The sequence below is a fragment of the Myxocyprinus asiaticus genome, chromosome 1 (assembly GCF_019703515.2).
Source record: "Myxocyprinus asiaticus isolate MX2 ecotype Aquarium Trade chromosome 1, UBuf_Myxa_2, whole genome shotgun sequence".
In the NCBI taxonomy this organism is placed as follows: Eukaryota; Metazoa; Chordata; class Actinopteri; order Cypriniformes; family Catostomidae; genus Myxocyprinus; species Myxocyprinus asiaticus.
The window spans coordinates 12,281,846-12,305,932 of record NC_059344.1 but is presented as its reverse complement, the minus strand read 5'-3'; the positions used below and the strand labels follow the sequence as shown (position 1 = coordinate 12,305,932).

Genomic DNA, 24,087 nt, shown 5'->3' with positions numbered 1-24,087 from the left:
TCCTCAATGTAGAAGAGCTTCACTGATGTGTCTGCATCCATTAAGTCATGAAACAACTTCTGAGCACTAGGGACATCTCTCCCACAATTCACTAATCCATCAGCAGTACATTTGAGCAATCCACCAACTCCATCTGGAGTGCCCTTGCCATGACTGGCCTCAAAAAAATTCCATGTTCCAGCCATAAAGCCACGCCAGTGCAGTTCAGTGCTGAATAGGAAAAAATTCCCCTTTTGCCGGTACTGAGTACACGGCCCATCGCTAAAAACGTGAATGACTGATACTGAGGGATGGAATGTTTTGAGATGATCAAGGATTGGGGAGAGGTGAGCCCATATAGCAGCAGGACCTTTTTCCTTGGAGGATGAAATGGAGCAGAAACACATGTGGTTCTCTGCCCCTCTCATGTGAACTACACCTGTGTGTATTGTTGCCTGCTGTTGTGAGGAGGCAAAATGCACTAACTGAATCTCTGATGCATATTTGCATGCATAATTTTTGTGTACGATGTATTGTGATTGTAGCATTTCCGTCACACAAACACACACACACACACACACACACACTCTCCCCACTACCTCACATGAACAATCATGAACACACACACACTACCCTCTTTCTCTCTCACACACACACTACCTCACATGAACAATCATAAACACACTCTTACCTCTCTCTCTCTCTCTCTCTCTCTCACACACACACACACACACACACACACACACACACTACCTCACATGAACAGTCATAAACACACTCTTACCTCTCTCTCTCACACATACACTCTCCCCTCTACACACATACACTCTTTCCTCTCTCTCTCTCTCTCACACACACACTACCCTCTTTCTCTCCCTCACACACACATACATGACTGTCAATTCTGTTACATACTGTCAACATTGTTACTCTACCTTGGTAACAGAGTTTGATGGCAACCGAATTGACAGTTTTAAACTTTTTAGCCAAAAACTCCACTTGCTAGCATAAATGCTAAGAGCACATGGCACTAATGAAATCATGATTAAAAGACTTTTAAACAACCCACTGTGTGATCAGTGATAAATTCTGTTTTCCTTGTGGTATTGTGGTTTGACGTTTTACAAAATAACTCTTGGTGTAAGAACTTTTTAGACTGAAATATTTTCTCAGAGAGAGCACACATACCTTTCAGTGCTTTAGATCCTATCAGTGAGGGAAAGTGACATAGTTTCCTGGATCTTACATAGTTGTGGGAGATAATTCCACCAATTTAAAGGCAAAGTATGGTACGGTAACAGAATTGATGCAAGATTTATGGAGACACATTTTTATAAGATAAAAGATATTTTTAAATAATTTAATTTTGTAGAATTAAGAAAATGTCTATTTAGGGCATTTATAAAATAAATAAAATAAATGAAATAAATGAAATATTATATGGCCTGTAACATCTTGTGATCCTTGACAATAGTAACAAATTATTAAAATAATTAAAAATATAACCATTTAAAATTTAAAATTACTTTGGATACCAAATGTACCTGCAATTATAGAATCACCCATATATATACATCTCCACCCAATCCCATATCAAGGAGGATCCCAGCTTCTTGTAACTTTCCCTCAAGATCTATAAAAAAAGTTCTGATCATCAGCGTTGGGTGCATAAATATTAGCCAAAATAAGATTTTGCCCCTGTATTTCAGCCAAAACAATAATGACTCTTCCTAAATTATCTGTGATCTGTTTGAGACAATTAAATTGTAGATGTTTACTTATCAATGTGATGACTCCCCGCTCTTACTCGAACCAGCACAACAAAACACACGCCCACCCCATGCCCTACCAAGTTTTTTTTAGCTTCCTGTGATGAAAGGTGTGTTTCTTGAAGGAACAATATATCACATTTTTTAAGCTCAAGAAAAGATACAACTTTCCTTCTTTTTATAGTGTCCCAGCCCATTAACATTTCACGTGGAGAGAAACATTTTGCATACATTAAAGTGACATATTGACATACAAAAGAAAACTGTGTCCCCAAGACTAAATTATATAGAACACTATTCAACACTGATGTAACCATAAAATCCTTAATAACCCACAGAACAGAAAAACGATGTGCTTCAACCTCATGCATAACAGTCCCAACTGGTTTCCATCGCTCGGAAATCCAACGGTCCATGCTCTCTCATCAGATTTTCTGCAACACTATTGCTATCAGACTGCTCAAGTCCAGTGTCCCCCCCCCACTTTTTTTTTTTTTTTTTTTACATAAACCATGGCATTAAATTGCACATAAATGTATTCAATAAAATAGGCCCCAGTAAATAATAAAATCGAATCCACAAAATGAACAAATTAACACAACAATAAGTCAATAAAGGGAGAGAGAAAAAGTCTTGCGTCCATCCTTGGCATCAATTCTCAGCTTAGCAGGTTAAAGCAAATCAAAGCTTACCTTCTGTTCATGCAGAAATTTACACTCTTTGAAACTATCCCACTTTGCTTGCATAGCTTTGGCAAAGTCTGGAAAAACCATAATGTTGCAGTCCTCCAAGCACAACTTGCCTTTATTCCTCACCGTTCATAGAACAAAGTCTCTGTCTGCTGACCGCAGGAATCTTGCCAGGATGGATCATGGTCTGTCGGCTGTTTTGGGAAGCTGACAGAGAGCAGGCGGCACGCTGTGTAGATCAAATTCGGTATGAGCCCCTCCAAAAACAATCATATATTGACCGTCCTTTCCAACGAAACAAACATTACGTCTGCTCCGATATTTCATATCCTCCATTTTTTCCGCACACGTGGTGCATATCAGCCTTGGTGGCAGGCAGGTTAGCCTGTAGCTCTTTCCCGGCCGACTCCAGAAACTCGACTTGTTCTTCAACATTGTCTATTCTTATAATCAGGGTGGAAAGTTTTGCCTCCACAGCTCTATGTACAGGTGCTGGTCATATAATTAGAATATCATCAAAAAGTTGATTTATTTCACTAATTCCATTCAAAAAGTGAAACTTGTATATTATATTCATTCATTACACACAGACTGATATATTTCAAATGTTTATTCCTTTTAATTTTGATGATTATAACTGACAACTAAGGAAAATCCCAAATTCAGTATCTCAGAAAATTAGAATATTGTGAAAAGGTTCAATATTGAAGACACCTGATGCCACACTCTAATCAGCTAATTAACTCAAAACATCTGCAAAGGCCTTTAAATGGTCTCTCAGTCTAGTTCTGTACGCTACACAATCATGGGGAAGACTACTGACTTGACAGTTGTCCAAAAGACGACCATTGACACGTTGCACAAGGAGGGCAAGACACAAAAGGTCATTGCAAAAGAGGCTGGCTGTTCACAGAGCTCTGTGTCCAAGCACATTAATAGAGAGGCGAAGGGAAGGAAAATATGTGGTAGAAAAAAAGTGTACAAGCAATAGGGATAACCACACCCTGGAGAGGATTGTGAAACAAAACCCATTCAAAAATGTGGGGGAGATTCACAAAGAGTGGACTGCAGCTGGAGTCAGTGCTTCAAGAACCACTACGCACAGACGTATGCAAGACATGGGTTTCAGTGTCTCGCCTGGGCTAAAGACAAAAAGGACTGGACTGCTGCTGAGTGGTCCAAAGTTATGTTCTCTGATGAAAGTAAATTTTGCATTTCCTTTGGAAATCAGGGTCCCAGTGTCTGGAGGAAGAGAGGAGAGGCACACAATCCACGTTGCTTGAGGTCCAGTGTAAAGTTTCCACAGTCAGTGATGGTTTGGGGTGCCATGTCTTCTGCTGGTGTTGGTCCACTGTGTTTTCTGAGGTCCAAGGTCAACGCAGCCGTATACCAGGAAGTTTTAGAGCACTTCATGCTTCCTGCTGCTGACCAACTTTATGGAGATGCAGATTTCATTTTCCAACAGGACTTGGCACCTGCACACAGTGCCAAAGCAACCAGTATCTGGTTTAAGGACCATGGTATCCCTGTTCTTAATTGGCCAGCAAACTCGCCTGACCTTAATGGGGTATTGTGAAGAGGAAGATGCGATATGCCAGACCCAACAATGCAGAAGAGCTGAAGGCCACTATCAGAGCAACCTGGGCTCTCATAACACCTCAGCAGTGCCACAGACTGATCGACTCCATGCCACGCCGCATTGCTGCAGTAATTCAGGCAAAAGGAGCCCCAACTAAGTATTGAGTGCTGTACATGCTCATACTTTTCATGTTCATACTTTTCAGTTGGCCAAGATTTCTAAAAATCCTTTCTTTGTATTGGTCTTAAGTAATATTCTAATTTTCTGAGATACTGAATTTGGGATTTTCCTTAGTTGTCAGTTATAATCATCAAAATTAAAAGAAATAAACATTTGGAATATATCAGTCTGTGTGTAATGAATGAATATAATATACAAGTTTCACTTTTTGAATGGAATCAGTGAAATAAATCAACTTTTTGATGATATTCTAATTATATGACCAGCACCTGTATTTCTGCGAGGCCCTCCATGTCAGTCGAGATTTTCGTTAGTGCTGCATAAATGTTTGCAATATCTTCATCAGTGATTTTTTATGTCCCCACAGGCCGCCGATTTCAAATTTTTTGACATCCTACACTCCCAGCACAGTTTAACAATTGAAACAGTTTCAGTTCTCACTGGTTAATATTGATTAAAAGGATAATTGTAGCAAAGTGAAGTGGAGCTCGCCTCGAAGTCACCAACACTCGCATAGCGTCACGTGACTCCATCCCACAATTTTTTAATTCCTGCATATTTCCAGATTTTCCAAGACCATGCGAACCCTGAAAATAGTTCGAAATGGAAGTTTCGAACAGGGCTTCTTGTGTGGCGCCATTATTTAGTTAAAATATAAGCAAATAAAACATTCAAGCACAAACCAGTGATGCTTAATAAAATAAAGTCAAGAGAAACAAAAGTCAGACTGAGATCTGTACAGTTTATTCTATTACAGGCAGGGCAGTGTAAGTGTGTGCATTTAAATACATTCTCATTTTTGAAAGGTAAGACTGGCAGAGTAGTGACCAACTTAAGATCTTTTTTTTTTTTTTTACTGATGATTTAATCATTATATACTTTCTGTAGTCAACATATTGACACAGTATTAGGTTTTTCTTTCCTTAATAGTCATACTTTTTCTATTTATAATTTATACTGTGTACACATATACTAATACACACACACACACACACACACACACACACACACAGTACATTCAGAAAGTATTCAGACCCCTTCTTTTTTCATATATGTTGCAGCCTTATGCAAAAATGCTTTATTTGTTTCACATCAATCTCCACTCCATTCCTTTTTCATAACTTTGAAATTTATTAAAAAGAAAAAACTGAAATATCACATTGACAAGTATTCAGACCCTTAACGCCGTACTTTGTTGAAGCACCTTTGGCAGCGATTATAGCCTCAAGTCTTTTTGGGTATGATATGACAAGCTTTGCACACCTGGATTTGGGGATTTTCTGCCATTCTTCTCTGCAGATCCTCTCAATCTCTGTCAGGTTGGATGGGGACCGTCAGTGGACAGCCATTTTCAAGTCTCTCCAGAGATGTTTGATTAGGTTCAAGTCCAGGCTCTGGCTGGGCCACTCAAGGACATTCACAGAGTTGTCCCTAAGCCACTCTTGTGTTGTCTTGGCTGTGTGCTTAGGGTCATTGTCCTGTTGGAAGGTGAACTTTCAGCCCAGTCTGAGGTCCGGAGCGCTCTGGACCAGCCAAAATGTTTTGTAGCCTTCTCCAGAACTGTGCCTCTACACAATCTTGTCTCTGAGCTCTGCAGGCAGTTCCTTTGACCTCATGGCTTGGTTTTTGCTCTGATATGCATTTTCAGCTGTGAGACCTTATATAGACAGGTGTGTGCCTTACCAAATCATGTCCAGTCAATGGAATTGACCATAGGTGGACTCCAATCAAAGTGTAGAAACATCTCAAAGATGATCCAGAGAAATGGGATGCACCCGAGCTAAATTTAAAGTGTCATAGCAAAGGATCTGAATACTTATGTCAATGTGATATCAGTTGTTTCTTTTTGAAAAATTTGCAAAGTTATGAAAAATCTGTTTTTTGCTTTGTCATTATGGAGTATGGAGTGTAGATTGATGTGGAAAAAAAATAAATAATTTAAAGCACTTTAGCATAAGGCTGCAACAACAAAATATGAAAAAAATGGAGGGGTCTGAATAATTCCTGAATGCACTATATTATACATATATATATATATATATATATATATATATATATATATATATATATACACACACACACACACACACACACACACACACACACACACACACACACAGTATACTATAGCTATACATTTGAGAAGTCATCACTATGTTACATTTTATTGAGAAGTCCCATGTATTTATTTATATATATATATATATATATATATATATATATATATATATATTTTTTTTTTTTTTAACACAACTGGAAATAAGACAGTATTTACACATGTGAAAAGGTAGTGCTATATACAACCCTGTGAAAAAGTACAGCAGTCAGAGCTTATAACGTTATAAAGGCTTCAAACAAATCACTTAGTAGAGTAGCAGTTCCAGAAAATAAGTCCTGATTATTTTGTTTCGCTATATATGCCAGACTTTTGTATATTTAACGTACATTTATACATGGGGGGGGGGATTGAGCAAAACTCAAGAAGTGATGCACTTAATTTTGTCACATGCAGAACCTCTCAGTTGAAACTAATTTGCGCTGGAAATTTGTGCCATACAGCATTTTAAACAAATCAAAAGCATGCAAAATAAAATATTCGGCACTACACAAATTTGTGACTTGCTTTGAGAGCTTTGTGGTGACAAACTGCTGTACTATTTCACATAACCCATTTCACCCAAAAACATCCAGAAATAATATCCTTCATCCAGAAATTATATATAATGGAAGTTATTAAAATATTCTGCCACTGAGATAAACCACTATTTATTTTAATATAGCAACAACAGTAGAAATGATTTAAAAAAAAATGCAGATGAGAGGATCTCCTAAAAATTTCTCTATCCTTATTTTGCTACCGATTGCACACAATACCCATACTGCATGAGATGAGACTTTTCTCGAAGGAAGAGTCTCGTACTGCGTGAAAGACATCAAATTCAGGCAAGCCATTTAAAGGGAGTATTTTGTGACTGGTGCAAGCCTGTACCCATTCAATAACTCTTTCTGATGTCAATTGCATTTATGGGTAGTGGTTTGTAAAAATAAATAATCATTATATATTAATTGTCATAGAATTAAAACTTCTATATAGACTTTTATATAGTTGGCATTGTTTTGGCAACTGGGTGAAAAAATTACATAAAACTCGCATGCTTAAATTCAAGTGGATTTATGTAAATAAGAGATGACAAAAGTTAGCTAAATGAAATGCTTTACATGAGCATACAGTATTTTCTCATGCACATCAAGAGACAATCTTAACTCATAGATGTTCACCAACTATCAGTGCCACCAATTACACATACTCAGCAGGACATTTCACACAATCTTCAATTAAAAAATGAAAAATTACAATCCCCCAAAAATTAATCTTTGCCATTTATTATCCTTCATCTGAGACACCGATGTCCCATTCTTCATTCTTGAAAGTCCTGAGGAAATGCTTGTTGTGTGCATCCCGCCTCATAATTCTATCAAGTTAGTTTGTTAGTCTTCCCTTTTTGCCTATCCCAGCCTTTCCTTATAAGAAAATCTCAACATTTGTGATAGCTTGGTGTTCTGTGGCTTCAATGTAAACATAACCATGACATTGGATTGAACGTGAAAGTAGGGTCATTTGTGCAAACCTCTTTATATGATAACAACAACTTTAGTGTTTGAAGGAGCAACTCAGCACCTTGTGTGTTGCAGGCAGTGAATAGGACACTTCGTAATGGTGATGGACATGACACAATGCATTCAGCAAAGTCTAACGAGTACAAAATGAGGTCTTCGGTTTTCGATGAATCCTTAAAGGTCCGTAAGTCTGGAAGTCTTGGACTGATCATACTGCTACGCATGCAAGTTTCTACAATCAGTTCAGAAGAGCAAAGAAAGTGGGCCCACTAAGCATTGGGCAAGGAAAACAGGAGGGTCACTGTAGGGTAAAATAAATTAATGGACATTAAAGGGGAGCATTACGTTGAGGTTCGACAGCGGGCCACTAGACCATAGACGACAATTCTGCTTCCTTGGGGTTGGGAATAGCAGCAGAAGGTCGTAGTGTGGAATGGTTGACAGGTATTGCTCCATCAGGAGGAGAAAGATCATTGAGTTCTCCGGATGAGGACAGAGGGAAGGATGGAGAAAGAGAAATGCCAGAAGAGGGGTCAGCTGAGCCTGCAAAGGTGCGAGGGGGCTTGGGAACCAAATTGGGCTCTAGAGTGGCTCTGGCCAGTAGCTGCCTGTCCTTTTCTGAGTTTTTCACTCGCTGGTCCTCATGTTGTTCTTCAGCTTGACTGTAAGATCCCCGTCCAGACTCAGATTCCGCATCGGACAGTTCGAGAGGGGGAGAGCTGCTTACATCGAGCCTAAACAGAGAGTCCAGGTATTGGGCGAACTCCAGAACCGCCTGGCTGGGGGTTCCATTGGACAATGGTGGAACTGGTTGAAGAGTCTGGGACTGGCCACTCTCAAGGTCAACTTTGACCTCTCCCTGTTGCTCTTCCTTTTCAATCTCTCTATCCTTTGCCATTTCGCTAAGCTTTTCTTGCCTTGAACCAGTCCGGGATTCAACAAGGCAGGATTCTTGACTACTCGGAACAGCTGATGGCTGGCAAGCCACAGGTGTTTCTGGAGATGTGCGGACATTCATGCCTTGGCTGGCCGGCTGATCTACTGTAGTTTGCCCAAGCGAGAGCGGAGGGAAGTGCCCATTGTAGTGCGAACTGACTGCGAGATGATAGGTGTCATTGGAAGGTACAGCCAGTTCAGGCGGGGTAGGGCAGTACGGACCAGTCTCGCCCAGCTCATGGTCCACCGCATCCTGGCTCAAGCCGTCTGCAGGCAGGAGTTCTGTACGGGAGCTCAGTGAAGGATTCTCTTCTGGGATGGGGGCATTCAGAGGGAAAGGTAGACTCCCTAGACAGGGCGAGCTCCTCAGGGCGGCAGAGGAACGTCGAGAGTCCAAGCTATAGACAGATTCGGCATCAGACAGGCTCTCCATGATGGCGAGGGGAGCTTTTCGCTCCCGTAGCTCCACAGCCAAGTGCTCACGAGCTCCAGTGAGCACCACAGGCACAGGAGGAGGGGGACACTCCGAAAAGCCATCCATCGAGATCTCAGAGCGGGCACAGGAACTACAGCAGGAGAGGAGAGGAGGTGGACACAGGAGGAGGGTTGAACACAGGGGAATGTGGAGAAAAGTGACAAAGACCAGAGAGACAGAAATACAGAGGGAGGAGAAGGTAAATGACAAATAAAATGGAATTAAAAATGTGTATTTGAAGGAACAGAGGGACCAAAATTAATGGCATGTTTTTAGAAAGAAAAAAAAAAGAAAAATAGAAAAATCACCATATTAAAAAGTGTTAATAAGTGTTAATAAAAATCAGTGCAAATTCAACATAAAATTGAAAATGCAACAAAAATGCAAATTTTTTTTTTTTTAAATGACAAACACAATGGAGGGAACAAAAAGTGATTAAAGAACAACAGTAACAAGAAAGTGATAGGTAATAGGATGTGTTATAGGATGTGTTCATAGGAAATTAGTTAAAATATGACATTAAAAAGTTAAATAAAAAGAAAAGTGTCAAAAACATTTAAAAAATAAATTAAATTAAAGAGCAGAGAAGAGAGTGGATAAAAATTGGAAAGAGGAGGATAAAGGGTAAGGCTATGGTTAGGCAACACTAACATGACTAAAGTCTATGCTGAACTTTTCTACTGAACCAGAGAGGACGGGGTGGAAACTGTATACTACCATAAACAGTACCTCTGCAGTCGGCATGAGTGAGAAGGACAGGCAATAGAGTTACAAATCAAATGAAAAGACATGCTAAAAATCTCAATTAACTGAGGTGATGCCTTTTTAAACTGACTAAAAATATTTGCATACACACACACACAATTGTGTACAACTTTGTGCACAGATCAGCATTTTGTAGTCAAACTCATAGGTATGTTCTCATTGGTCAGTCACTTTGTTTCAAACTCTTACTGGCATGCTCTGATTGGTCCTTGAAGAACTCACCGGACACTACTGTTTCTGCGATGGTGTGTGGCGGGTGTGGGCTGCAGGGAACTAGAGGCATCGAGGAAGATCGTTTCTGGATTCAGGTCTACTTCCGTGGGACTAACCATTATCTTAGCAGCAGATAGTAAAGCTGTCTTTCCCTTATTATAGTTTTCCAACACCTGCAGCACGCAGAAGGAGAGAAAGAACCGGAGATATAATAGTGATTTGTTAAGGATTAAATCCACCAAGAACAAGAAAATAATTATACGAATATATACTGTATATACACTAGCGGCCAAATGTTTGGAATAATGTACAGATTTTGCTGTTTTGGAAGAAAATTGGTACTTTAATTCACCAAAGCGGCATTCAACTGATCATAATGTGTAGTCAGGACATTACTGATGTAACAAAAACAGCACCATCACTATTTGAAAAAAGTCATTTTTGTTCAAATATAGACAGGCCCCATTTTTAGCAGCCATCACTCCAACACCTTATCCTTGAGTAATCATGCTAAATCGCTAATTTGGTACTAGAAATTCACTTGACATTATATCAAACACAGTTGAAAGCTATTTGGTTCGTTTAATGAAGCTTAACATTGTCTTTGTGTTTGTTTTTGAGTTGCCACAGTATGCAATAGACTGGCATGTCTTAAGGTCAATATTAGGTCAAAAATTGCAAAAAAGAAACAGCTTCCACTAGAAACTCATCAGTCAATCATTGTTTGAGGAATGAAGGCTATGCAATGCTTGAAATTGCCAAAAACTGAAGATTTCATACAAAAGGTGTACACTACAGTCTTCAAAGACAAAGGACAACTGGCTCTAATAAGGACAGAAAGAGATGTGGAAGGCCAGATGTACAACTAACAAGAGGATAAGTACATCAGAGTATCTAGTTTGAGAAATAGACGCCTCACATGTCCCCAGCTGACAGCTTCATTGAATTCTACCCGCTCAACACCAGTTTCATGTACAACAGTAAAGAGAAGACTCAGGGATGCAGGCCTTATGGGAAGAATTGCAAAGAAAAAGCCACTTTTGAAACAGAAAAACAAAAAGAAAATGTTAGAGTGGGCAAAGAAACGCAGACATTGGACAAAGAAATAACTGGAAAAGAGTGTTCTGGATCTTAACCCCATTGAGCTTTTGTGGGATCAGCTAGACTGTAAGGTGTGTGAGAAGTGCCCGACAAGACAGCCACATCTATGGCAAGTGCTACAGGAAGTGTGGGGTGAAATGTCACCTGAGTATCTGGACAAACTGACAGCTAGAATGCCAAGGATCTGCAAAGCTGTCATTGCTGCATGTGGAGGATTTTTTTGATGAGAACTCTTTGAAGTAAAATCACCATATATTAAGAAGTTCTGCACATTTTTTTCCAAATTGTAATAGTAATTTTTCACGTTATTAATGTCCTGACTATACATTGTGATCGGTTGAATGCCACTTGTGAATAAAAGTACCAAGTTCTTTCCATAAGAGCAAAATCTGTACATTATTCCAAACTTTTGGCCGCCAGTGTACCCACACACACACACACACACACACACACACATATAGATGCTTGCATGATATCAAGATCTCAAGAAGAGTGATACAAAATCTTTTTACCTGAATACATTTGAGGAAAACTACAATTTCAAGATATTCAGTATGACTCATTAGCTAAATTCCAAGTCTTCTGAAGTCATTCGATATCTTTGTGTATGAAACATTATTCACGGATTATTTACTACTATGATGATGCTTTTGTTTTCTGCCTTTTTTGCAGCCTGATAGTGTCCCTTCACTATGAATGGAAAATTTTCCTTTTGTATCCCAGGTCTGAAGTAACACAAAGGAGAGTAAATAATGACAGAAATGTCATTTTTGGGTGAACTATTCCTTCAGTTCAGATGCAAGCCATTAATTTTTTGTTGGCATGAAGTAATATTGAGCAATCAAGCATGATACAAATGTCATATTTTTAACTACCATGTGCCAATATTTAGTTTACATATGTTTATGTAATTATAAGTTATAAAATCAGCAGGGGTACACAGTCTACCTGTATTATGTACATTTAAAAAAAAAAAAAAAAGAATTCTCCAGGACAGTCAACAAGAACAAAGTTGAGCTAGTGGCAAAACACATAACCAAGATAAAGTCATTTACACATCAACCATAAAGTGAAGATGCTGTTTTATTTATTAATGTGCATAAACATACGAATATGAATGGAGTAAGAGAGACTATATTCACATCAGTAAATGGATGCAACGGAATGCAATGAAATAATGTAAAACAAACTAAAATCAAACAATCATGACCATGTACCATGCAAAAAAAAAAAAAAAAAACCCTTTAATACAACAAATAACAATAAAGTAATAATTACACAAGACACAAAACTGTTTACATAAATATAAGGTAGCCATGTTGTGCAGGTTTAGAACATTAGTCATATGATGAAGTCATATGAACACAAGCTTTTCCACAAGCCTCAATCAATGTGAGCTTATAAAACCAAAAGCAGGATGCAAGACACAGAACCACTATAAACAAAGATGAGAAACTTTATAAAATTTCCTGTAAGAGTCAGTACAACAACAACAACAAAAAAAAACCTTTTAAATAAAGTGTGAATTGTATGTAAGATTCTTTTGGCACAGACCAGTAAGTAAACTTTTATTCCACATCTTCTAAAGCCATATGATATCTCTGTGTGAGGAACTCACCAAAATGTGTGTTTTTTGCTGAAAATCCTGCCATTTTGGCAGGGATCTAAAATGTTATTTACACTACTGCAAATTCAAACTTGCCGTGTGAAGATGCATCAGGTTTGACGTCAGTGACGTGAATGAATCATGACAAAATGTGCATTTTTGGCTGAACTATTCCTTTAAACTTGCCACTCCGAGGCAGAATTGTCTGAGGTTTGCCTCACCAACCTTTTTTACTGCATCACCACCAGCAATGAAAGAAATGCAACAAGCTGGGTGAACAAACACTGCTGCCCACCACAAGAGCTGACACACGGTTTAATCCACCTCCTCAAGCCCGAAAAAAACATGAAGCATTAAAGACAACGAGCGTACAAGCAGCTCTTTCCTGAACCAAAGAGATGATAAACTCAAGGCACATTTAGGGGAAGAGAGGCTGAGAAGAAGATTCTGCTGCAAAGAGCTGAAGCTATAAACCAGACACCAAACAGAAAATTAGGAAGAACTGATGGGTAGAGAGACCAGGTACAACAAATACACCAGCAGAAAGAAAGAGGGTGACACCTAAGACGCTCAAAACTCAAGCTGGAGAAGGTTTCTGGTAGTGAAGAACATAGATTGTTAGCTGCAAAGGAAGAAGGCACATGCATTTGGTTGTACATTGGACAATAAATATCTGTATTTTCAGATATTTGACACATAACATGTGGCAATAGAAGGCCTAAACAAATTGTTACGAGTTAAAACCGTTGAGGTCTCTTCAGATGGGCTGGTAGAGGAACTCAGTCCAGTCTGGGAATGGTCTGTCGGCAAGGGGGTTAAAGATGTGTTATCAAAGACTGGGGGTTTCAGAGAATGGTTCTCTGTGGAGAGCTGGGCTGAAGAGCCTTCAGCCATTAGTCTTGTTGGGGGGCCTTCTGATTGGGTATTGGGCCCCAGAGTTGGGCTAGGGTTTAACAGGAACTCTGAGGAAGAAGGGCAATTGGACGGTTTTAGGGATGGAGTACTACTTTCACTGGAGGGGGCTGAGGAACTTAACTTCGCAAACTGAGAGGGGGTCTCAGGGGGTGTATTATAACTCAAAGAGGAAGGTGGAAAAGATGCTTCAGAGGGAGAATCTGACATTTTGGAATAAAAGAGGGTGGAATCTAGCGGGGTGGTTGAGTCTTGGACCGATGAGGGGGTTTCTAATGCTGGTGAGTTTGAGGGGTCAACCACTGACAATGTAAGGCTCGATTGAGCATAATTTTTGGGTTCTATGGATCTTGAAGTATCGCATACAAGTGTTGGGAAATCAGGCCGAGATGGACCTGCTGATGTTTCTGGAACTAAGGACTGATGCAATGAAGTGTTATCTGACTGCTGAAGGGTAGAGGAAATGTCTCCTGGCCAATCAGAGAGTATTGTATCTGACCCAATAGGATATGTATCTTCAGGAACAGACATTGTAGGTGATGCAATTGGATTGGGAGTTCCTGTGATAAAGTTTTGAGTGTTTGATATCTCGGTAACACTGTTGGAAGTTGGCATTAACGGATTGACTGTGTTATTAAGTAATAAACTCTGCTCCTGAGTGTCTGAAGACTGCGGTTGTAAAGAAGACGTTTCATTGAAAGTTAGAGGAACAGAGCAAGCTTCTGGAACCACAAGACACTCATCTGGAACAAGAGGCATAAGAGGGGTGTCTGGGAGTGTGTTAAGGACAGGAAAACGCACTCGGGTGCTAGTTCTTTGGCTTCCAACCTGAGAAGCATTCAGTTCTGAAATGAAAAATGGGGTTTCCAGCACCTGTGAAGACAAACCAACACATTACCATACAAATGGACACATCAACATACTTTCAAAAACAAAAAACAAATCATGACGGTACAACAGCACAGCTTAAAACCAAAAAGCAGTCATTTGATTTGCAATGGTATTATGTGGTTGAGCGCATTCTTGCATTATTACAGGGTTATATAGTGACCATCAGATGTTTGTGCAATTCAACTGCATGTGTTATTATTCAGGTAACTAGCCATGTCAACAGTTTAACTAACTTTAACAAACTTGTTCAGCAAGATTCTCTTCAAACTGTTCCGCCATGACAGCAGTTGACCTGAGAGAAAACTGGCCGTGGAAGAAGAGTTTGCGCCAATTCTCGCTATTGACCGGTTTCAGTGATGTCACTTTTTCCTCGCAGCCGCCATATTTTTGACCATCAGTGGGAGGAAACAAAGGCAGTGAATGGAAAAACACCCGTGAAATGATAGAGAAAAACATCAAAAATTGCTTTTGATCCATGGTAAATCCCAGGAAAATTCATGCAGGTCTGAAGACAGCACAAATAAAGCCAAATTGGACTTTTGAGTACATTTAAATATATTTTATCCATGATTCATATCCGTATGCTGGCGAGTCCTACGTGTGACCGATGAATACATACACACGCCTGTACATCACCGCAAACATCTCTCATTCAGAAGTTACAAATGTTTTGTGTTGTTTTCAGGTCTGATTTGGTCACAATATTACAAAACGCCTGTGATTATCACATCCGTATGAATGTAATGTAACTCCTGAAGAAGGCATTTGTCGCATCCCACAGCACAGCACCTTGAAGGTATATGGAATTTTGGTCACAAATATGGCGGCGCGGTCATACAGTTACGTCACATGAAACAGGTATATAGTGCCCCTTGTGGCAACACTGAGAATGCAACATGTACATGCTGCATTATGAATTGCAAAATGACACATTTCAGAATGCAACGATGCACAAAATCAAGCTGGGATTGTCAGAAGTGTTTGCATTTACATACTTGCATAGAGTTTGTTCCGTGACTAATAGTTATGCTTGCCTTAACAAATGGCACTAATAAGAAGGCCGGTAAAACAAAATTTATTTATGCATTATTTCCAGCAAAAACAAGTTATGTTGTGGCCGATAATCTAGATGCAAAGGGTCACAACCGATAGTGTCAGAGACCTGCAACACAGATAAGCCTACAATCCACTGCAGACCACAAGATTTAAAAAGCAACTGATTCTTGACCCAGACATAATGAACCCAAAGCCACTGCAATAACTATGGTAGACCTGGGCACACCAGAACCACTCAATACATGGATTATTGTGGGAAGCAGGGCTGGGTGATGTAGTTAAAACAAATCTCTAAATTTTATAGCCTTTTGAGGACATTTGACAAATGTATCTCAATATCTATGTATTTGTTCAGAAAAAGCTTACAAGGGTGATTTTTATAAATAATTTTTAAATGGGGCTATCAAATTATTCACATTTTTAATCAAATTAATCACATGATATGCCAATTAATTAATCAAATGAATCGCAATTGATCATACATACAGACATATACACACACACACACACACACACATACACACATATGTATATGTGTATAATATATGTATATGTGTATGTGTGTATAATATACATACACACACACTTTGGCATTGATTTTGAAAATATGGCTGATCATGCAAAAAAAAAATTTTTTTTTATTTAAGGATAGTGATCATATGAAGCCATTTATTATCACATAGTTGTTTGACTCCTTTTTAAATCATAATGATAACAGAAATCACCCAAATGGCCCTGATCAAAAGTTTACATATCCTTGAATGTTTGGCCTTGTTACAGACACACAAGGTGACACACACAGGTTTAAATGGCAATTAAAGGTTAATTTCCCACACCTGTGGCTTTTTAAATTGCAATTAGTGTCTGTGTATAAATAGCCAATGAGTTTGTTAGCTCTCACTTGGATGCACTGAGCAGGCTAGATACTGAGCCATGGGGAGCAAAAAAGAACTGTAAAAAGACCTGTGTAACAAGGTAATGGAACTTCATAAAGATGGAAAAGGATATAAAAAGATATCCAAAGCCTTGAAATGCCAGTCAGTACTGTTCAATCACTTAAGAAGTGGAAAATTCGGGGATCTCTTGATACCAAGCCAAGGTCAGGTAGACCAAGAAAGATTTCAGCCACAACTGCCAGAAGAATTGTTCGGGATACAAAGAAAAACCCACAGGTAACCTCAGGAGAAATACAGGCTGCTCTGGAAAAAGACGGTGTGGTTGTTTCAAGGAGCACAATACTTGTTGACCCCTCTCCAAACATAGTGCTTATAGTTGTGACCATAAAGCTCTATTTTGGTCTCGTCACTCCAAATTACAGTGTGCCAGAAGCTGAGACGTGTCAAGGTGTTTTCGGGCATATTGTAACCGGGCTTTTTTGTGGCATTGGCTTCTTTCTAGCAACTCGACCATGCAGCTCATTTATGTTCAAGTATCGTCGTATTGTGCTCCTTGAAACAACCACACCATCTTAAATAAAATAAAAAACATTTTTTTGCATGATCAGTCATATTTTCAAAATCAATGCCAAAATTTCTGCCAGGGTATGCAAACTTTTGAGCACAACTGTATGTGTGTATATATATATATATATATATATATATGCATATTTGCTGAGGAAAACCCCTCAAATTACAATAATTATACAGTATATAATGATTAAATAATTTAGTTATATTTAAATAATTATAAAAATGATAATTAAAAAGCATTACATTATTGTGGCAGACGAGTAAAGCATTGATAAGACAAAAAGTGGCTTTAGAAGGCTATATATACACACAACGCGCAAATGCATCAGACAGACACTTTTGGAGCATCTCACTTTGTTTGCATTGCGTCATAGACACAGCGTTTTAAGTCGCTGTGTCAAGTTAAACATGGTAACTTAGAAAAACAAGTCTCGATATCCCTGCATTCGTCCGGCTGATTTTAAACCCAAGAATGCATTCTCATCTTGCGCTGTCACTGGTGTCAAGCAAGCCCGAGTCTAGTTTGTTCTTTGTACAGGTGCATGTTGCCTATCCAGCTGGAGTTTTACTAACTACTCCCTGCTGAAAACAGGTGGTACTTCAAGCTTGAATTGCTCTGATGGTAGAAATATTCCTTATTATAATCAGGGAACATGATTAATTGCATTCTTTTTTGAACGCGTTATTTTTTAAATAATCACACAAATTAACGAGTTAAACTGACATCAGTATTTTTAATAAGGAATCATAATTTTGAACAGTCATTCATAAAATGGACAGTTTGAACTGATTGGTGAAATTGAATCAAATTTATCAACTCTAATGCCATTTTTGCTACTGAAGTTTAAGAGATCATATTAAAATAATTTATCTTAACGCTCTCATATTTGCAAGCCGGGAGACAAGAGGGATCACAAAACTAATCTAATGATGGGGTCTTTAGGAAACTTAATGGCCAAAATAAAAAGTGTGAACAAATCATTGTAATTTTTTATAATATTGCCTACATTTATATTGCAAATGTATCATGAATATTTGATACATCACCCAGCCCTTGTGGGACGTTTACGATTGTTCTTAAGATCAGAATTAGATAGATGCTGCATCTAATGTTACCCAGATTTGCTCAATCACTGAATTAGCATGTGGCAAGACCTGGACCGTGAAGCGTGCACACAAAAATCAGACACACAATACACACCTTGTTGAGGCCATCCATCACCACATGGGGCATGTGTTCATTCAACATGGCTGAAGAAATGATGACCTCATCAAAGGCCTTGTTGTCCCCCCACAGAGCAGAGTAAGTGGGTTCTTCCTGACCACAACTTCACAGAGAGAGAGAGAAAGAGGGAGATTTTCAGTCTTTTGGTAACGTCATGCAAACTCTCCCAAAATTCTGACTCCGCTATAAAATATGTGGGATGTGATATATTTAGTGTTCTGGTTATGACAATCACTGTGATGATTGTTATTCAAACTGCGATTTAAAAAAAAAAGAAAAAAAAAAGGGTGTTTACTATTGAGTTCTCTAAAAGAACCAAATATGGCAGTGTTTCAGTACCACCCAAAGTGAACCAAGTGATAAAGAACCTAGTGGATTCAATCTCATTTTGGGCCAGTTATGTTGACAGGGCTTCACTTTTCATTCACACTGTTATTTTTTGATTGGATTTCAACTGTGATATATGAATAATTTAACATCTCATTAACATCTCTTATTGCTGCTACTTGGATATCAAGGATAAAAACAAAAAAGGTAAAAGTAGCTCTCATGTTCAATGGAGTGTGTAAAAAAAAAAAATAAATACAAACAAACTTTGTATCCAGGCTAGGTTATATTTTGCCCTTGCTTTGCTCCCAATAGAAACTTGCCCTTTAAGAGTGTTCATACATTCCAAAGTCCTTTTTATAAGAACTAAACTCAAACCTCTGTGAACCAAAAGAGAATTGAATCCAGTTCTCCTTGCATTCATATTGTCCTCATATCAAATCTAGTGAAATGCTCTCATTCTGTATGTCTGATGGTGGTGACAACTCAATAGAGTTGAAAGTCAGTTTGAAACCATCCTGTTTTCTCAATTCATTCATTGAAATGAATGCTAGATGTCAACATTTGTAATAAATATTTGACACGACAGCACACATTATGTTTGTTTCTGACGGAGTTGACATACATTAGGCCTACTGAGTTACGGGAAATGTACAACACTCATTTAGTTAGAAAATGGAAGAATCAAAAGGTGTTACTAAATGAAAAGGAATCACCAAACATAAATGAATAGCTCATGTTTATCATAGGGTTCTCATACCTTTTAACCAATGAACTTCCATGATTTTTCCATGACTTTTCCAATCATTTGCGATAACTAGATAAGGATTATTAAAAACCCTCTTATAGAGATTGCACTCACAAAGAGCAATTTCTAATCAATGAAACACAATGAAACAGCCTACTGTAGCATAAGCAGAAATACCTTTTTATAATTTTTTTAATTCCCAGACTTTTCCTTGCCTGGAAATTACCATTATAAAATTCCTTGATATTTCCAGGTTTTCCATGACAGCAGGAACACTGTTATCAGATTATTCCAAAATAATTCCATGGTACTTAACCCTCGGTTAATAACACATATGTATCCACTATATCTGAAGAGCAGATGAACTTATTTCCTCTTTCCATCCTTCCATTCCATTATTTCTTTACTCACCATGTCTCAGGAGGGTGGTTGTGCACCACATGGATGACACGTCCCGGAGGATACAGCGGGGTGGAGGCAGACAGGGCGATGCTCAGATCACTGGGGTGTAGACATAGGCGAGAGTTAGAGGGGGTCACGCCCTGAGATAGAGGGGGACCATCATCCATGGGCAGCTCTGATTTAGGGATGCACTTTGTACCGCCAGCAATGATTCGCCACTAACGGAAACAGAGAGAAAGATATAAAGATATTAGTTGAGTAGGGGTTGCTCCCACTAGTCGTGAATCTCATGACTTCAGGTTGCGCTTATTTTGTACATGATTGACAGAATTCCTCTGTATACAAACTGTGCCCAGTACAACTTTGTCAGTAGCTTTATATAGTAACAAAAAATGTCATAACATATCAATACATTGATTATTGATTATTATTTTTCAGTATGTTTTTGAGGCATAGATGTATTAACATTAGCTGACATTTAAATTAGAAGCCTAATTTGTGTGCTTTCCAATTCACTGTCAGTTGGCCTTCAGATTAATGTAGTCTGGCATAATAGCTTTGGGAGACCACAAGGGGGTGATATAACATTTACTTAATTCTGAATAATGCGTTGATGTGATACAGGTGGCATTCCAATGTTGTGAATCTAGTCACTATACACACAAAAGTTACAAAGGCTTTTGTACTTCAAGAACATGTTTTCTGATTATCGATGCATGAAAAAGGCATTGATCCCAAGCCAAAGTGACCTGTCATATTCAAATATTTGACATTACGTAACAGTGAAAACAGAAAAGTTAAACTAGAGCACTCCGTGTTCACAAAGCATGTTATAGGCAAACCAAGTGGGTGCTGTTAAAATTGTAAGTTTTAATGGCAAGTCATTTAGGGTGTAAACAATGGCCGACTAGTCGACTAGTAAAAATTAATAGTAACGCAAGCCCTAATATGGAGTCAAATGTATATATACTGTGGAGGGAATTGCAGAAAATAAACAACCAACATGGGGCTCGAACCCACAACCCTGAGATCAAGTCTCATGCTCTACCAACTGAGCTAGAAAAGAGGTGTGAAAAGCAGAATTCTGTTTGCATTTGAATAATAATACTTTTTTTTTTTTCTCCCCAATTTGGGATGCCCAATTCCCAATGTACTCTAAGTCCTCACGGTGGCATAGTGACTCGCCTCAATCCGGGTGCGGAGGACGAATCTCAGTTGCCTCCTCGTCTGAGACAGTCAATCTGCGCATCTCATCACGTTGCTTGTTGAGTGCGTTACCGCGGAGACGTAGCGCGTAGAGGCTTCACACTATTCGCCGCGGCATCCACGCACAACTCACCACGAGCCCCACCGAGTGAGAGAACCACACATTATAGTGACCACGAGGAGGTTGCCTCATGTGACTCTACCCTCCCTAGCAACCGGGCCAATTTGGTTGCTTAGGAGACCCGGCTGGAGTCACTCAGCATGCCCTGGATTTGAACTCACGACTCCAGGGGTGGTAGTCAGCGTCTTTACTCGCTGAGCTACCCAGGCCCCCATAAGACTACTTTTCAATGCAAAAGTCACTTTTCCCTCAGCTATTTCCCCACAGTTATAATTAGTAACATACAACTGACATTTATCTTTATAGTCCCAGTGGAAAAGAACATGAGAAAGTACATGACCGATAAAATGAGGGCAGATTATTACTGGATCAATTCAATAATTAATGCTACTGTGCTAACATGGTAATTCTTTTTTGTTTTGTTTTTTGAAGGACTTATTAATTTACACATTTCTCTGGAATACTTTATTATGCAGTCAGTCAATAATGACCGGTTGAATGTCCATTGTCTCTTACATACATGTATTGTGAACAAACATACCAATGAGGGAGTGGGGGGAAAAAGAGAATTCTAAGCAAGTTCTTTATGAAAAATGAAGACAAAAGGCAAACATTTATCAAGATGATGTCACTTTGTGTCTCTTTTCCATTGTAATGTTTAGTACTGCTTCATTATAATCACATCCCAATGAATGAAACAGAATACAGTGATTTTACCAGAGTAAAGGGCTGCTGTTGCTCAGTCAGAAATTCACTGTTGCATCAAACAACAGCAAAATAACTACGATAAAAGACAATACTGTTCAATAAAGATTACAAATTACATTTACTATTATAATTAATAATAATCATTAGAATACTACAGTTCATTAGCCCAACAGTAGGCTGGTGCATTAATATAGAGTTCGATTGATGTGCGGTCTCAGATATCTTTTATTTTACAATGGTTTCAAATATGGCTCATGCAATTACAATCAGAAATATCAATTTTATAAGGTCTATTTAACAGTTAAAGAGCTGATTGAGCTGTTTTTGATGCTGATAGCGCTGTGTGTCTAATATGAAATATGGGTAACACTTTACAATAAGGTTCCATTTGTTACCATTACATTAATTAACATGAACTAACAATGAACAATACTTTTGCAGCCTTTATTAATCTTGGTTAATGTTAATTTCAACATATACTACTAATATTTTTAAATCAAACTTGTTTTGTTACCATAAGTTAATGCACTTTGAACTAACATGAACTAACGAATGAACAATTGTACTTTTATTAACCAACAATAACTAAAATTAATAAATGCCGTCAAAAATATATTTGTTAATGATACCTAATGCATTAACTAATGTTAACAAATGGAACATTCTTGTACAGTGTTACCGGAATATGTTCAGCTTACCTTTGGTTTCTCACTCTTCTGTAGGACTTCAAGTAGGTGCCGACGGAAACCCTCAAGCTGAGAGAGGCCAATCCTGAATGAACATGGGAAAACACAACATAAACGTCCTCCTGCTCGTATTTATACATACAGTATATGCAAACATGGTCAAAGACTCATTTACCTGGGGACCAAGTCTTTTCCCAGCACGACTGAGGTGACGAAGTCTTTAGAGTACTCCATCGCATCCTCACTGTGAATTAAACAGACAAACAGACCTGTGTTTAACCAGGCTCTTTAAATCTACATTGACAAGGAATATTACAATATACAAAGAGCATTGTCATCTTTGCATTTTAATATGGAAGGGGACAATGAAACATTTAGCAGCATTTTAGTCTCTTAACTTCAACTTTGGTTGAAGTTGACGTAATTTTGAATTTTTGTTTAACACTTTTGTTCTTCACAAATAATTGGCCGACCCCCTCCTGTACTGCCACAGACCCATAGGGGTCTCTAAGGAGTTGTGAGACACACTGTGCACTGAATTAAAACAATAACTTTGTGTTTCAGGAAAAAGCTTTGACTGAATACTAATTCACACAGAAGCCTTCCTAAACCATATGCAAGATTAAGATTAGTGCAGCCCAAATCCGACTATGTTTACAGTGGATTTGAGCATCAGTGCATGTTTTTGGGCTGCTATTTCCCACATCCCCACTGCTTTATGGAGAAGTACAAGTTATTTTCTGCACAATTTCTTCAAGTGTAAAAAAAAAAAAAAAAAAAAAAAAAAAGCAGAAACTTCCAAAGCAGTTTTTAAATGCATAAACCTTAAAGTTAAGTAACACTGAATTTTAAGGTCATGAATTTAGGCAGATGCAAATGCAAACAAATGGGTCTGTTGCATCAACACTCAAGAAATATTTTAGCCTATTTTTAAGAATTACACATTTCAATTTCATTACAAAATTCCATCAAATTATATTGTGTAATCTTTAACTAAATTAAATTAATACATCTTAAAATATATATTGTATTTTATTAAAGATCACGCAATTCAATTTGATGGAATTGTGTTATGAAATTGAAATGCTTAAATCTTAAAATTATTTATTTGATTGAAGAGAGAATTCTTTAAGATAGTAGATTGCCACAGGCCGGTGGGTCCAAAGAGGGGGTGTTATATCGCGAAAAAAATGTTTACACTTAAAATGTTAAAGTCCCCGTATACATAAATCAGGTACAGTTGTGCTCAAAAGTTTGCATACCCTAGGAGAATTGGTTATATATGTACTATGCTTAAAGAAAACATGAGTGAGCAGGCAAAACACATTTCTTTTATTTCTTATGGGATTCATATTCAACTGTAGGTTATAACAGAATTGCACAATCATAAAACAAAACATGGCAACAAAGAAAAAAATGAAATGAC

General features: G+C 38.3%; 1 protein-coding gene across 2 annotated transcripts in view; it reads right to left on the bottom strand.

Moving 5' to 3' along the window:
* Nucleotides 1-7,352: 7,352 nt before the first annotated feature.
* LOC127445501 (diacylglycerol lipase-alpha-like) overlaps nucleotides 7,353-24,087 on the bottom strand; it is a 92,628-nt gene continuing 75,893 nt past the window's right edge. The window contains exons 15-20 of one of the 2 annotated variants that reach the window (XM_051705633.1): nucleotides 22,837-22,905; nucleotides 22,674-22,746; nucleotides 19,950-20,158; nucleotides 18,440-18,566; nucleotides 10,213-10,376; nucleotides 7,353-9,316 (exon numbers count right to left, since the gene is read on the bottom strand). In XM_051705633.1, the coding sequence (XP_051561593.1) occupies nucleotides 8,182-9,316; nucleotides 10,213-10,376; nucleotides 18,440-18,566; nucleotides 19,950-20,158; nucleotides 22,674-22,746; nucleotides 22,837-22,905 (1,777 nt within the window). In that variant the 3' untranslated portion in view covers nucleotides 7,353-8,181. Of the gene's footprint in view, nucleotides 9,317-10,212; nucleotides 10,377-11,832; nucleotides 14,696-18,439; nucleotides 18,567-19,949; nucleotides 20,159-22,673; nucleotides 22,747-22,836; nucleotides 22,906-24,087 lie in introns of those variants that run through there. The other variant, XM_051705642.1, reaches the window with a different exon arrangement.